Source organism: Rissa tridactyla, chromosome 3, assembly GCF_028500815.1.
Source record: "Rissa tridactyla isolate bRisTri1 chromosome 3, bRisTri1.patW.cur.20221130, whole genome shotgun sequence".
In the NCBI taxonomy this organism is placed as follows: Eukaryota; Metazoa; Chordata; class Aves; order Charadriiformes; family Laridae; genus Rissa; species Rissa tridactyla.
Genome location: NC_071468.1, coordinates 86,385,723 through 86,400,863, shown reverse-complemented (window position 1 = coordinate 86,400,863; position 15,141 = coordinate 86,385,723). Strand labels below are relative to the sequence as shown.

Below are 15,141 nucleotides of genomic sequence, written 5' to 3'. Positions count from 1 at the left end.
AGCTTTCTCTAGTTAGCCTACTTCACGTGAGAGGGAGTTGTATCTAGGGGTCTCTGTGATGATTTTGAACAAGGTACGTGTTTGATGTCATATAATGTATTTGTTCCCGACCTGTTTGTGTACACCATGTTGCAGTAGTGCACTGTGCACCTACTGGAATAAGGTTTGTGATGATGACTGGGTTTTTCAAGAGAAAGTCAGAGACTATCCCCCTAGAAAGCCCCATCCTCTGCACAAGGAGGGGCTTTTCATGTGCTAAGCTGTTTTGTTGTTCCTAGGAAGTAAGGCAGTCTTGATGCTGGAGGATGAGCCGGGCTTGTGGGATCATCGCCAGAAGCAGCTTAGGGCTTAGAAAATAAAACCTGAGAGCATAGCGTGATTTCTAAAGTCCATGCAGAAGACAAGTCATTACTGAGATTTGCTGATACTTTCCGCACCAGTTGTTTTTTGCATTTCTTTTCCAATCTGAGTGTTTTAATTCTAAATAACTCACAGTGATTTACTATTGACAGCAGATGTCATGGTGAAGTCAGGCAGATAAAAGTCCTCCAGCAAATTGCAGAAAGCTGAGTGTTTCTCACAGATACTATGGATAGGACTCATTTAATCTATTTTTGGATGTTTATAGTGCATTATCTGAGGTGATGCTTAATGAGGTAAGTAATTTTAGAGTGTGATTCATCTGACAGTTGAATCACAGAATCACGGAATCTTCAGAGTTGGAAGGGACCTCTAGAGATCATCTAGTCCAACTCCCATGTACTTTAGGATGATGTACATTTAGAAATGTACTTTAGGACGATGTGGATCGTGTCCTTTGTTGACCATAAAGGGAGCCTAGCTGAGTAAGTCAGTGGTGGATGTCTGCACTGCTCAGTGAACCTTTTTCTTTATATGTGGTGTCACAGTGCTGTCCAGAGAGCCCCTGAATTTTGGAGAGTCCTGAAAATTTGCCTCCAGTCAGCTGTGGTCAGAGCAGACAGAGCAGAGGTGGTGCCAAACACTTCCTCACAATCGGCTTGTTCTTTCTTTTGCTCTCATGAATCTGAGATTTGGCTTCAGTCATCAAAGACTGTCTTGAGAGGAGCATCATGTAGTATAATGGAAGTGATAATTTTTGAACTGTTATCGTGAATTGTAGCTCTATGGTAAAACTTGCACATGAGCTCCTGTCTTAAAGATGTAGTCCATGCCGTATAACCTCTAAAATAAAAATTTATGAAAATACAGCTTTGTTTTTTGGATGGATGACAGAGGAATCCCAATGTTCCTGGCTTATAATCCTTTTGTGAAGATGTTTCAAATTTCACTGAAGCTGGAGTGAACCTGATTGTTTCTAACATTTATTTGGAAAAACCTTCCTGTGTAGAAGAGGTGGGGGAAGGAACGTATGAGAGTGGTCCAAATGTGCAGCACACAGGGCTGAGCATGGACTGGCCACGCGGGTGGTGGGCCTGGTCTGGAGATTGGTTTTGGAGCTCTGTGCATGTGAAAAGAAACAGAGGACAACAAAGAAGCTAGCAAGGAGACAATAGGCAAGAATGCCAGTAGAGCTGAGAAAAAACGTGAGTGCGCTCCAGGGCGGTGTACTGCAGGAGCGTGCTCGCACTAGGGATGCTGTCCTGCTGTTTGAGTGCCACTGGTGAAAATTTCTGGTTTTCCTAATCTCATTCCAAGATAAACCATTTAGATTGCAAGTGTAATGAATTGATCTGTTTGCTGTGTGAACTATTCTGTGAGTAGTGCATACTCTGCTGTTTTACAGACTTTCCTGTTCTCTGGATGAAGAAGTAATTTCCTTTTCTTGTGGTGTAAGCCTTCACCTGATAAGCATGTGGACAATTTTAAAAATGTGGTTCATTTCAGTGCCTTCAGGTGACTATAGAAGAGCCATGAAAGGACTGGAGCATCACTCTTACAACCAAAGGCTGAGAGAGCTGGGATTGTTCAGCCTGGATAAGAGAAGGCTCGGGGGGATCTCATCAATGTACCTGAAGGGAGGGTGCAAAGAGGACAGAGCCAGGCTCTTTTCAGTGGTGCCCGGTGATGGGACCAGAGGCAGTGGGCACAAACTGAAACACAGGAGGTTCCCCCTGATCATCAGGAAGCACCTTTTCACTATGAGGGTGACCAAACAGTGGCACAGGTTACCCGGTGAGGCTGTGGAGTCTCCATCCTTGGAGGTATTCAAAAGTCATCTGAGCATGGTCCTGGGCAACCAGCTCTAGGCGTCCCTGCTTGAGCAGGGGCCTTGGACCAGATGACCTGCAGAGATCCCTGCCAGTCTCAGCCAGTCTGTGATTCTGTGAGCTAGGTAGAACTGGCTGTTTGTCCCCCACAAACTGTTGCCAGTCTTTTCAGGAGTTCTCACAAGGTTGTACAGGACTCCTGGCAAGGATACTAAACATCTGCTCAACAGCAGGCCCCCAGAAAACACTGAAAATGTGGCTGGATACTTAGGAAATATTACCCCAGTGACACTTGTGTGTTACAATGTTGGGTCAGATGGCGAAGTCAGTTAAAACAGTCTTTGATAAATCATGTATGCAGTCAGGGCACCTGATTCATAAATTTGTAATGGCCGTAGTTACGCTAATTATCGGTGAAGCAGCACGGATATGTTAGATCTATTACATTTACTGCAACAGGAATAGCACAGTACTCACTGGCATCAGTGTTTTACATGAAGAATTAATTGTGCAGTTAAGCTGTTGTTTGTGCCGTGGTATTTTTCAAAGATGCTGATAATTATGCATTTTTCTGGCCCCATTCAAGAGAGTGCCCAACCATTCGAAGCAGTAATGTCAGCTTTCTTCAGTGCAGCCCCTCAGGTGTAGCAACTGGATGAGAGATCAAGACATCTGCAGAAAGCTTCTGAACTGATTTATGATCCTCTTTAAGGAAAATATATTAGCCCATAGTGATTGATTTTTTGCAACTTGCAAATAGATTTATGAAGCAAGTAGTACTTGTGTATCCTTCACCATTTGTTCTGGATATATTGTCCTTGATGGGTGTTGTACATGAAGGGGCCAAACCCTGAAGATACTCAGTGTTCATTTTACTGCCTGCTAACATGAACGTTAAAATCAGGGGCACGGTATATGGTGATAGGCAGGATGATACCTACATGAAGAGAATATTCTCTGTTTTCCCATAACACATTTATTGGTGTCTGAAAATACATGAAGTACCTCGGTCTCCTTCCCCAGCACAGGAAGATTTTCCCATGGTAAGTTAGAGAGCTTGCTTCAGATGGTAACTTGGGAAAGGGTGGTGCGTGACACTGAGAAGTACCTGCCCAGGGACCCAGGTTGGAAGCCTGGCATCTCCGGGGGTCACTACAGTATAGAGAGCAGACCTCCTAGTCACACCCTGGTGCCTTGCGAGCTACAGAGGTGGATGGGAAGCCGTGACTTGTGAAAGTGCAGATAAAAAGAAGTTGTAGAAGCCAGTCAATACATGTTTTGCCTATGGAGGATGCACCTTTGTAACTCATAAGAAGGTATCCCTTGAGGTTGTTTTAACAGGAAAAAAAAAAGTAAAAGCTATTTGTATTACAAGTTCCTTTTGGGAGGAGGAGGGAGCAGTGTGAAAGCTCAGTGGGCATTGCTCCTTTCCAACACTTCGATCTCATCGTCCTCAGCTTTGAGACCTCTGATCTGAGGACTGTGCTTGAGTTATTGGGGAAGAAATATTAACTGTCAGTGTCTAAGGAGGGTCTCTTTCCCCCTAAAGCCTCCCTCATTAACATGCTCACACCAGTGCAACTTCTGGTCTTGCCAGAGATTTTTCCATCGAGATAATCCCTGCACAGCTGTCTCCTATCGCCCTTGCACGCCAAAATGGAAGCAAGATCAGCCATGCCATCAACATTGAAAGATCTTAGGGTTAATAGCACCATGCAGTAAAGCAGCAAAAAAAATAATCTTTTGTGATGCGTAGAACCCTTACCAAAATGCAGACTATTTTTCACCTTTTCAGATGATAAGTTGCTGTTACAGTCCCTTGTTTTTGTGCTTATTGATGGTATTTCAGGATGCTTCTGGTTTCTAGGCCCTGGCTGCACTTCTCAAGGATGCTGCTGGTTCCCAGGCTGGCGGTTCCCAGGCTCACAGGCCAGCAGGTGTTTTCTCTGTCAGTATTTCAGCAAACGTCTTCTCCTCTTCAGTATTTTTCCCATTGTAACCAGGTTGCCTTGAGGGCAGCTCACATCAAGAGTCCTCTGCAAATACTCTGTGTGTTTTGGAGTTCCAAGCCTCAAAAAGAAACGCAGCAGAGAATGAAATAAGTAGAGAGCTGGGGAAAAAGTGATCTAGCTAGGGGGAAGGGGCAAAAAAACTTCCACGGTTTTTCAGCAGGCTTTGTAGTCACTAAAGGCTGGGCTCTCTCCTTACTAGGATGTCCTCAGAGATGCTTTTAAGTTGCTTCCCAGAATCCGAAGACCATTTTCAGGGCTCTTCCAAAGTCTGCTGAGGCCAGAGGGAGCCCTCTGGCAGGTTTGGGACCTTCCCTGAAGCAGTTCCCTGTATGAATCAGGTGCAGCTAGTTTAAGCCCATTGATAATGGTTTTTCTTGGGTGTTACAGACAGCTTCTCAACAGCAGCACTGGGGGATCAGTGCATGGGTTTAGGAAGTGAGAATTACCGTCCCAGCTGTGCCCCATGCCCCATGCAGCGGAATGTGACCTCCGTGTTCGCTTCCCTGCTGCGCTTGGTTTCTCTCGCCCATTTTCCAGGGCAGTTCCCTGGATATTTGTGCTTCCTCTTGCTGTTGCAGTACTCTGTGATGGGACGCAGCTGGAAAAATTACCTTCTCTTGATGGTAACCGTGCGCACCATAGCCAGGGTGCACACCGCTCCATGGGTTACATCCTCAGCATTTCCACCCGTGTTTGTCTGAAGACGTCTCCCTCCCTGGCCACTCCATCCCTAGGATTTCATCCACTGACTTTCAGCTTGAGCCTCATTACGCTTTTAATTGACACATCGCCTGCCAGACTCTTGCACTTGTGCCAGATGCCTAGCCATACTGAGGAATATTGTGCTAATACCATAACGTCTTGGGTACTCACAGTGTGGCTCTGATTCAGTGCTGAACTGGGGGGCACTGGTCCAGCTACCTCATCGCATCTCCCAGTGCTCTCCCAAGACATCAGCTGTGACGGTACAGGAGGGACTGTGTCATCGCTGCTGGCAGCTCCTAAGTTCTGTTTTTCTTGAAGAGGAAGATCATCTCCAATGCTCTTTTCTCAGCTGGAAAATATTTCGAAGCTGGTAAATGTGTGTTTTCTTCTTCCCTGCTTTGTCAGTCAGAGCATTTTCTGATCACTGCCTGGCTGCACATCTTTACTTGTATTTATAAAAGGTAGGATCTAGCTCAAATTGAAGTTTGTGGCTTGGTGCCGGCTGGCATTAGATTATTGTAGTGGTGTTTGCTGGCCTTGAAAAAAATAATCTATAAATGTAGGAATTAATTTTTTCTTGCTATTTTCCAGCACGTCTTTTGCAGCGTTTACCTGAGTTGCCATTATGTGCTGGCTGTGAGAGCATGGGGTTGCTTGTGCTGGCAGGGAGGAGGGTTCAGAGCAAACGTGAGGAGGAAGAGACCTCTGCGCTGCCATACCAACACAGGGGCAGGGCGTCCCCAAACTGAACGGCAGGTACTGCCCATGCTGTGTGTGATTTGAAAAGCAGTGTCTCTAAAGCCATCTTTCTGGTACAGAGGTGGAACAGGGAGGTCGGAAGGCCTTTCCTGGCAGCAGAGGACACCAAGTTAGGTTGGAGTGTTGATCTGCTTGAGAGTAGAAAGGTGTAGCAGAGGGATCTGGACAGGCTGGATCGATGGGCCGAGGCCAATGGTATGAGGTTCAACAAGGCCAAGTGCCAGGTCCTGCGCTTGGGTCACAACAACGCCAGGCTGGAGAGCTGCCTGGTGGAAAAGGACCTGGGGGTGCTGGTCAACTGCTGGCTGAATGTGAGCCAGCAGTGTGCCCAGGTGGCCAACGGCATTCTGGCCTGTATCAGGAACGGTGTGTCCAGCAGGACCAGGGAAGTGATCGTCCCCCTGTACTCGGCACTGGTGAGGCCCCACCTCGAGTGCTGTGTCCAGTTTTGGGCCCCTCACTACAAGAAAGACATTGAGGTGCTGGAGCGGGTCCAGAGAAGGGCAACAGAGCTGGTGGGGGGTCTGGAGAACAAGTCTTATGAGGAGCGGCTGAGGGAGCTGGTGTTGTTTACCCTGGAGAAAAGGAGGCTGAGGGGAGACCTTATCGCTCTCTACAGCTACCTGAAAGGAGGTTGTAGCGAGGTGGGGGTCGGTCTCTTCTCCCAAGTAACAGGCGATAGGACAAGAGGAAACAGCCTCAAGGTGCACTAGGGGTATTAGGGTATTATGTAACCAGGGTTTAAAATTGGGTATCAAGAAAAATTTCTTGACGGAAAGGGTTATCAAGCATTGGAACAGGCTGCCCAGGGAAGTGGTTCAGGCACCATCCCTGGAGGTATTTAACAGACGGTAGACATAGTGCTTAGAGATAAGGTTTAGTGATGGTTTTTGTCAGTGTTAGGTTAATGGTTTGACTAGATGATCTGAAAGGTCCTTTCCAACCTAGATAATTCTATGATTCTAAGAAATGAGGGAAGAGCAGCGGAGGAGGAAAGGGAGTTTGTTACGGAAAGGATTTTGGCACCTTCTGCTCCCAGTGAGGTTTTGCAGTCAGCTTGGGTGGGATCTGTGTGGCGTTTTAATTGATTGGCAGGTGGCTCCTGCACAGAGGATGATGGTGAGGGACAGTTCTCCCATCCAAGAAGCCCCACTGTGTAGAACCCCGCTCTCCCACCAGCGCAGCCGCGTGCCCGCTTTGTTCCCAAGGTTGGGCTCCAGCACTTCTGTTAAACAGCAGTGAATTGGAAAGACCTCCTAACTGGTTTTATGCAAATAGGGGCGAGACATCTCATGCATGTGTGTTTGCACACAGGCACTGTCCCCTGTCAAACAATAGATACTGTTTTGTTATGTAAATAGCGCTCAACTGATGAGGGCTTGCTGAGAGTTGAGCTCCTTTGTACTGAGTGGTTTTGACATGTGTGTGCACGCAGGTGTTGGAAGAGAGGGCAGGGAGAGTAATAAAGTTGTGAAACTTCAATGAGATAAGCCAAATCAAATCGTGTTATATGGAAAGTGGTAAGTATATAACCTGCATAGTGGATAAGGGGGGTCAGGGCTACATGGCAAAGAGATAAGTAGGAGGGGGGAAAAAAAGCCAACAGTTGTCTTCATAGAAGGAGAGTAATGATGTCTAACCGATGACTTGGAACTGCCTCTTTCATCTTCATCGTTGTTCTCCGCGTGTCCATGTGCCTCTCTTTGAAAGTGTTCTGCTATGCAGGTGCAACTTTGGAGGTTGGTTTTGGCAGTAACACAGCATCGCCCAAGGCTGCCGGGCAGCTGAAGTTTTACATTCAGTGAAGCTGATGGTGGAGGTCGGGCAACAGAGCTGTGGTTGACGAAGCGGTGGGGAAGCTGCCGTCGCTCTCTCCCCACGTTTGCCGCCTGTGGGGCTGGCTGCAGGCGGCCACCAGCTGCGGAGAAGCAGTGACATCAGTCAGTCCCATCTGGTTGTGGTGGGATGCGTGATGAGCAGCTGTCATGCAGATGCTCCCTGGGAGGCTGATAAATAGTCATTGTTGGAGTAATTAATAGCAACAAGAGGGGGGGAGCCCAGAAAACATTTTCAGATGTCCCAGACTGTGCTGCTACTTAGAGTGATGAATCACACAACTGTCCGTAAGAAAACTGAATAACTGTACTTGGTATGATAAAACATGCAATAAAAACAGTAGTGAAAAAAAGCAGAGACCAACATATAAGCTACCAGACTTTCATGCAGGTGTTCAGTTCAAAATGTTGATTGGTATAAAATTTAACTGCACAAATAGTATTGATGTTGTTGAAAAGAAAAGTGTAAATCAAAAGCATACTGTTCTTGACTCGGTGGGGCTTTGCTGGTTCCCAGGTATAGTTCTGCTGGTCTGTTTTTTTTTTTTAAATGACACCTTTGACTGTTGTTTAACTGTCTTTTGGGGCAGGAAGGGGTGAGAGGCAGAGTCCTCCCTTTCGCAAAATACGTATATTTTTCCTGAGCAGTTTATACTGGATCCGTGAAGGAACTGGAGAAAAATCACTTAAAGGAAAGCAGTGCCACAGGTCTTGGAAAAACCTGCTTGAAGTCAGTTGAGAGAAATGGCAGATACATCTGCGTTCTGCAGTAAATGATAAAAAGAGTTCCAGGAAACTTACTCTTTCTGATGCAGTAATTCACTCTGCTGAAAAATGCTGTTATTCTAAAGTGAGTACAGTATTTGTGTTTATGTCATATTTTAAATATGACAAACTGCTTTGCGAAGAGGCTGGACAGGAAGAAGAGCATTTTATAGCTTTAATATACTGTTATGTACTAATAAGCAAAGAAACCCATTTTGCCCTGAGAGTTGGACAAAGAAGCGATGGGCAGTATTTAGACGTAGGAAGTTTTTTTAGAAAGACTTTTTTTATTATTATAAAATAGTTATGTACCCTCCCGTAACAAAATGGTCTGATTCCATATCTTAACACTGGGCTATCCTAAAATAATTTAGAATAAATTTATTACATTATTTATGTTGCATAAAATGAAGCTACCATGTGCTGAGAGTTTTTCTTGGACTATTCAGCATCATTTATGGTGATAAAATAGAAAAGAGAATCTGGGGTCCCTTGCAGAAAAGTGGGGTCCCTTTTTCTTTTTCTTTTTTCCTTTCATCTTGTACCTTGGCACACACAGAAACTTTAACAAAAAGCTAACAACGCTATGTAAGCATTCTTTTACTCAGATAGTACTTTAACTTGGTGATTGTACTGAGAGTGACCTGTGCTCTGGCGTTGCATCTTTTCCATGTAGCACAGGGGGCTTTTTAAAGTTGATTACCTCATAGCTCTTAAATCTTTCATAGTTTTCAGCTTTTTTCCTCTTGCTTCAGAGAGGAAGCTGGTTTTTTGTTTAATGCTTTTTGTGAATTTAGGAGAGGCTGTTGCCTAGCTTTTCATTATCTATGGTGTTTGATGCGTTCTGGACTTCCCTTTGGCTTTCAAAAATCGTCATTCCTGTACTCAATTGTTGCTGACGTGTAGGCAATACGGCCGCTGAAGCCGCCTGGCAGCAGTTTGGAGGGGAGGGAGCTGGGGAGGAGGAAGGTGCAGAGAGTGTTTTTCGCGTGCTCTGCCACTTGCACGGGAGGGAGGCCAGAGCTATGAGCTTTACGTGCTCTGCCCTTCCCAGCCAAAACATCTCCTAGAGCATCCGAGGGCGGCGTGACTCGTCTAGCTGCGGGCATCATCCGTGGGGATGCGGCTGGACCTCAGCGCCCAGGGACAGTGCTTGGCTGCTGCCGGTTGGGAATGCTAATCCACGGTCGACCTGTCCTTTTCCACGCTCCGCCGATGGGGTGAGCAGGTTATCCTCGGGGGTGAGCAGGTTATCCTCGGAAGGGATTGCCGCACAGTGAGGCTACTGAACCTGTGGGCATCACATCTGGCTGGCTTCCCCGGAGAGGCTGGGGAAGTAGGTGTTTCTTTCCCAGCCTGCCCCAGGTAAGTAATCTGATCTTAAACAAAGAAACACAGAGATGGCTGTTTCTTATTTAAAAATACATTAGAGCAAAATTCTTTTTGTTGTTGTTTTTTTTTGTTTTGATGGCAGAAGGTTTGAATATTCCCATGCTCTGTACTTTCCCTGAGCTCCTGTATTTGGGGGGTGATAATGAGGGATTTAATTCTGGGCAGCAGGTGCTGGCAGCAGGGATGTGATGCAGTGCCTGTAATTGTGTTTTCGTGTTCATTTTGCACCATCTGGGTGTCAAAAGGAGTGGTCGAGCTTTTAATCGTAATCCTTGGGTGTCAGGTACCTTCCTCCTCCTCCTGCTGCGGGTGCAGATGTGTTCAAGGAGAGATGCTCTGTGCATCTGAGGCACGTAGAGAGTTAAAGCTGGCGGGGAGCGATGCCACTGCTTGTCGCTGGGGAAGGGTCCGGAAGGTTGTTCCTCCTCCTGCTCCCACTGGTCACCAGTCGCCTTTTCCTACCAGCTCAGGAGAAAAGGAAAGTTGATCTTGTATTTGTCTGGGCTTCCTATCCTAATCGGACACGCTTTTCTGAGTTGCAAATAATCCCAGCTGAGGAAATGTAAAGCAGCAGCATGGGGAATGTGACCTGTTGTGCAAGCACTTTTCTGCAAAACAAGGAGCAGGAGCTGGGCTTGCGATGTGACTACCCTCCAGGAAAGGCGACCGACTGCTGCCGGAGACTTGGACAGCGTGGGAGACGTCCATAAAAGACCGATAGCTGAGTCAGCTCCTTGTTGTGCTTTTATACACAATCCAATCGGTGGAGGAGGCAAGAAGGCAAATTACATGGTAACAGCGGGGCCGCGGCAGTCCATCACTCCAGCGTGGCAGGGCATGAGAAGCTGAGGAGGCTCATGATCTCCGGGGGGAAAGTAATGCAATAATGGAAAGGCGGCGAGAGAGAGGGAGAAAAATCAAACAGCATTTACCTTGCGTAGGTACGTACCTGTTAACCAGACCTTTCCCTGGCAGCACCAAACTTTGCACTGTGTTGCGAGTCAGTTGAGGTATTAGTGTATGTTTCTAGCAGTGTGGCTAAAATCTAATGAGCATCTACAGTTTCTGCAAATTTGCTCAGAAATGTCAGCGTGTCAGGAAAATGTTTCCATTGCTATTTTTGCAGTGAATATGGAAATTTCTCAGTATCGGTGATGTTGCTACTCTTTTTTTTAATTTCAGAGGTAAGAAAACCAAGCAGGGTCTGACCACACATGTTTTAAGACGCACAGAGCTGGCTGTCAGTGTATTGTGCATGACGCCATCCAGTGTTTGGGCAGCCAGGTTAGGTGTAAGGATGGGGACAAACAAGTGATGGCACAGTTCACCTGGAAACCACCGCTGCACAGGCAAGGGTTGGCACAGAAAGAGACCCCCCCACTGCCTGAAAAGCTGGCAGAGAAAGATCCTCGTTGTAAGGCTTGCCCTGCACTGTGCACTGGGCGCCAAGGGAAGGAGTGGGAAGCGCTCCTGGGTTATGGAGATGCTACTTCGGGATGTGATGGGAGGGTCAGGGAGTTATTTGGAGCAGGGCGGCAGGGCCCAAGGGGTTGGCTTGCTTCGTTAACACGTGTCACTGGAAAGGAAATAAGGAGGTGAGATCTAAACTTGGGTTGCTTTTCACAGATCAAATTATTAAGTGTAGGCCATCTGTATTTCTTGGGTTTTTTTATATGGTTTGTACTATACTGGGCACGTCACTGTGCCAGAGGGGCAGGGTACAATGTGTACCATGCTGGTGAAGGAAATAAGGGGTTTTTTCTTCTTTCTTCTGTCTTTTCTGTGTTGCCAGAGTGTCCAAACAGTGTCCATCATGTTGACAGTGTGAGTGAGACCGGTCCAGTGGCACAGGGTGCAGCACCGCTTTTCTGATGTCTATTCTTGAGCTGCTTTTGAGACCCAGAAAGTTTTTGTCTTGTTTCTCTGAATAAAGATGCAGCTATTTCCATGTTGCTCCAAACATGCTCACACCTAGAAAGCAAGAGGATGGTAAAGAAAAGCTAACCTGAATCTTTTACCCGGAGATAGTATTGCCTAATGCTTATACTTAGAAATCAAGAGTCAATTATCTGGAGTTATTTCATGGCTTTGACGTAACTTTTCTATTAACCTTGGAGAAACCAGGAACTTTCCTGTGCTTTGAATGGCCCTTTTCTAAAATGGGTGCGATATTGTTGAGCATAATGCTCACCTCAAAGGGTGTTATAAGAATTAATGCTCATAAAGCGTTTTAAGATTCATTAATACAAAATACCTTATGAGTGTAAATTAACTTTTGCAAGTATCTTCTATTATTACAAGTTAACCAACGTGGTTTTAATATATGTGAGCTTGTGATCAAAAAAGTTTAGTGTAGATCAGTGATCCTGTGGGGTCGGAGGACTTTGGATGCCACTTCGGTGACACAGAGGATCACGATACCGTATTAACCATTCAATTAAACAGGGCTCTAGCACCTTTTTGTTGCAGAGGTGTACTGGTGCATATGACCGTATAACACTGGAGTGATGTTTATTAAAAAGTCTCCCCCCCACATTTAAAAGATGGGGGGATTCGTGTGCCACAAGCACCCATGCAATTTCTCCTTGTTGCTGGGAGTGTCCTCCTGGTATGAGGATGGAAATTAAATATTTCTGCTGTTCTGGCGATCGTCTCCCTGCTGAAGCTGCTAGCAAAAATGTCAGTTCTCCGAGTGGTGGGATTACGGCGGGGAGGGTTTTGAACTATCAGCTAAACTGAGACAAACAAATCAATTTAGAGGGGCAGCAAAGCCATTAAACGGTAATAGCTTTTAGTTATTTCTGGTTTGAGATGGATTCGAAGGGATAACATGAGGGTGAATGACGTTGTATTCTATCAATCTCTATCATCTAGTTGCTGTAGCAATTACCCTTAGACTGTGCAAAGCCTGTAATACTGGTAGCTGTTAAGAAACAGTGCAGTGATATTTTAAGAGAGAGAAAGCTGTCTATCTTGAAGATGTTTTTCCTGTACTGAAACAATTAAATACCAAGGTGTGAAAAGCACCAGTAGAGCTGAAATGGTCCCAAACTGGGCAGGTTGTGGATCCTACAGCTCAAAGTGATCTGCGGATACATTTTCTGGAATTATGTCAGAAGTCACCTTTCAGCTCCAATGGTTCACGATGGTCAGTGGAGCCCAGGAAGAAGATGATGCTCACAAGTCTGCATGACGAGAGCTAAATCTGAATTGTTTCTGGGGTCGGTGTGGTGTGATGTCAGCACCGCCAAGGGAACATCATTTCTCACTGACAGCAAAGATGAGTGTTTCCCAATTGCAGGTTGCAGTCCCTCCCAAAGGTGTCCTTGGGATGGTTCGGGGGAGGCCGTGAAGCATTTTATACTCTTGAAGGAACAGTCAGCTGCCTTTAACTGCTGACTGCATTCAGTCCTTCCAGGGCAGAGGTTTGTGTATTTATATCCGCAGCCAGTAACTACAACCTCTTCTTGTTCCCTTGGCCAGCACAGGCTAAGCTACTATTAGCAGTGGAGGTAGTTAACCCATCCTTGGCCAATTAAAATCTGGGAGACCTGGGGGGAAGGAGAGAATGACAGGGGGCCACACAAATACACATTAGGCCAGAAGAGAGTTATGCTTTCAGAAAGTTTAAGGGTTTTTGTCCCAAACTAGGTGAATGAGGGCACATTGAAAACATGCTACTGTCTGCATCCCTGTGCATTGCAACAGAAGTGCAATGTCTTCAGGAGGCTTGGAGGGTTTTTTGTGACCCCCTTCCAAAGCAATGTGAAGACAAACACTCTGGGAGGAGCTGCTGCAGTGCTTCCGTCTCTGAAACCTTGCTGACAGCAGTGTTGTTTTCTGATCCACAGGTCCAGAGGATGGCATAGCAATAACGTCACCGTCCAGGGAGCTGGGGTCCTTCCTCGCCTGCCTGCATGCTGCTTGAACCGATCCCAAGCCTTTGTTTTTGGACTGAAGAAACCTGAAAACCTTTCTCTCCTAATTCATGAGCCAGCAGGATGTGGTCGCCGTGCTTTCAGAACGCCTGCTCATAGCCGCCTACAAAGGCCAAGTGGAGAATGTGGTGCAGCTTATCAACAAGGGTGCCAAGGTAGCGGTTACCAAGGTAACAAGAGAAAAATGCTTTGCGAAATCCCTGGGAACTAACATAACTCCTAAACCATTGTCTGTGAAAATGCCCTCGTAGCTTTACCATTCTGAATGTGACTGAGGTTAGTGTTTAGATTTCCTTCCAAGTTTATACTTAATAGCTCATGTGAATTTACAATAGAGTGCATATCTTGTATTTATACACTTCCCAGTGGACACAGCTGTGGTGAACGCCGAGTCCTTAGAAACATAGTGTGTCGGCAGAGGGGCAGTGACATTTTTCAAAGCATGCATTGACTTTTGAACACTCTGCGAACTGATGAATGGAGCAATTCATCGCTGTCGAGGGAAGGCGGTTCAGAGCGCCTGTCTTTCTGGGTGAGGGGATGGGGGAAAGCCACCTGTTGCGTCAGGGTAAAGGTACGCAGAAAGCGTTTCTTGCCGCTGAAGTTTCTTGGTACAGCAGCCTTGCTTATACCCGACATCTTCATTGGTTTGTGCTGTGTAGTCCCCAGTCAGTTCCAAACTTGGGGGTTGCAAACTGTGTTCTCTGTACCTTCAAGATAAGGTCAGCATCAAAAGATTTCTGCTTAGATATTAAGAGAGTTCAAACTGATACTCACCGATTTCTAACTCTCAACACGTTATAAATAATACTAACATATAAAAGATGAGATAAAACGGCTGTTGCAGAGAAGGTTTGGTCAGCAAAAAACCTTAAAAAGAATTAGGTAAGTTAGATCTTTAGACCTGTAATGTAAAATTTGGGATGTCCTGTTTTTATGAACTATTGTTTTCCATCGTGTCTAGTTTTATTTGTATTTCCATATTGGTTTTGAACATTATAGATGTATGGGGGCTAATATTTACAGATAGAAAGCAAACGTGAGTACATTTGATAAGTAATCTCTCTTTTTCCTCTTTTCATCTGTCAGCGATGGTTGTTTTCAGTCCCTTTGCAGTGTTTGAGTTGTGGATAGTATTTATTTTGAAAGCTGGAGTGATCCAAGGACAACCGGTGCTTGTAAGTTTTGTTTGCCAAAACTAAGTGGCCTCTTGTTACAAAGCACAGATGTAATAAACGTGTAATAAACGTGAATGGTCCCATAAAGATGCCTGATTGCCTCTCTTGTCCAAGCGGCTGTGTAGCTGATGAACAGCAATTAAAGGTAGTCAGTATTAGATTGGGAAATACTGATTTACTGATGTCTGAATGATAGCTCCGGGTTTTGCGGTGTTTTTTTTTTTTTTTTTAAGATCATGAGCTTTGAGACTGCTGAGGCACCTACCTGAAAATACACAAGCAATTGAAAGGATGACGTGCTTTGTATAAATTTGTGCATTAAGGAAATTTCAAATCCAGCTTCCCCACTGTTTGAACATAAAATGGGG

General features: G+C 45.6%; 1 protein-coding gene across 5 annotated transcripts in view; it reads left to right on the top strand.

Annotated features, from left to right (window-relative positions):
• ANKRD6 (ankyrin repeat domain 6) overlaps positions 1-15,141 on the top strand; it is a 115,993-nt gene that overhangs the window by 67,510 nt on the left and 33,342 nt on the right. For 4 of the 5 annotated variants that reach the window (XM_054196962.1, XM_054196964.1, XM_054196965.1 and 1 more), the window contains exon 4: positions 13,509-13,765. In XM_054196962.1, coding sequence (XP_054052937.1) covers positions 13,646-13,765 — 120 coding nt within the window. In that variant the 5' untranslated portion in view covers positions 13,509-13,645. Of the gene's footprint in view, positions 1-10,568; positions 10,599-13,508; positions 13,766-15,141 lie in introns of those variants that run through there. The other variant, XM_054196963.1, reaches the window with a different exon arrangement.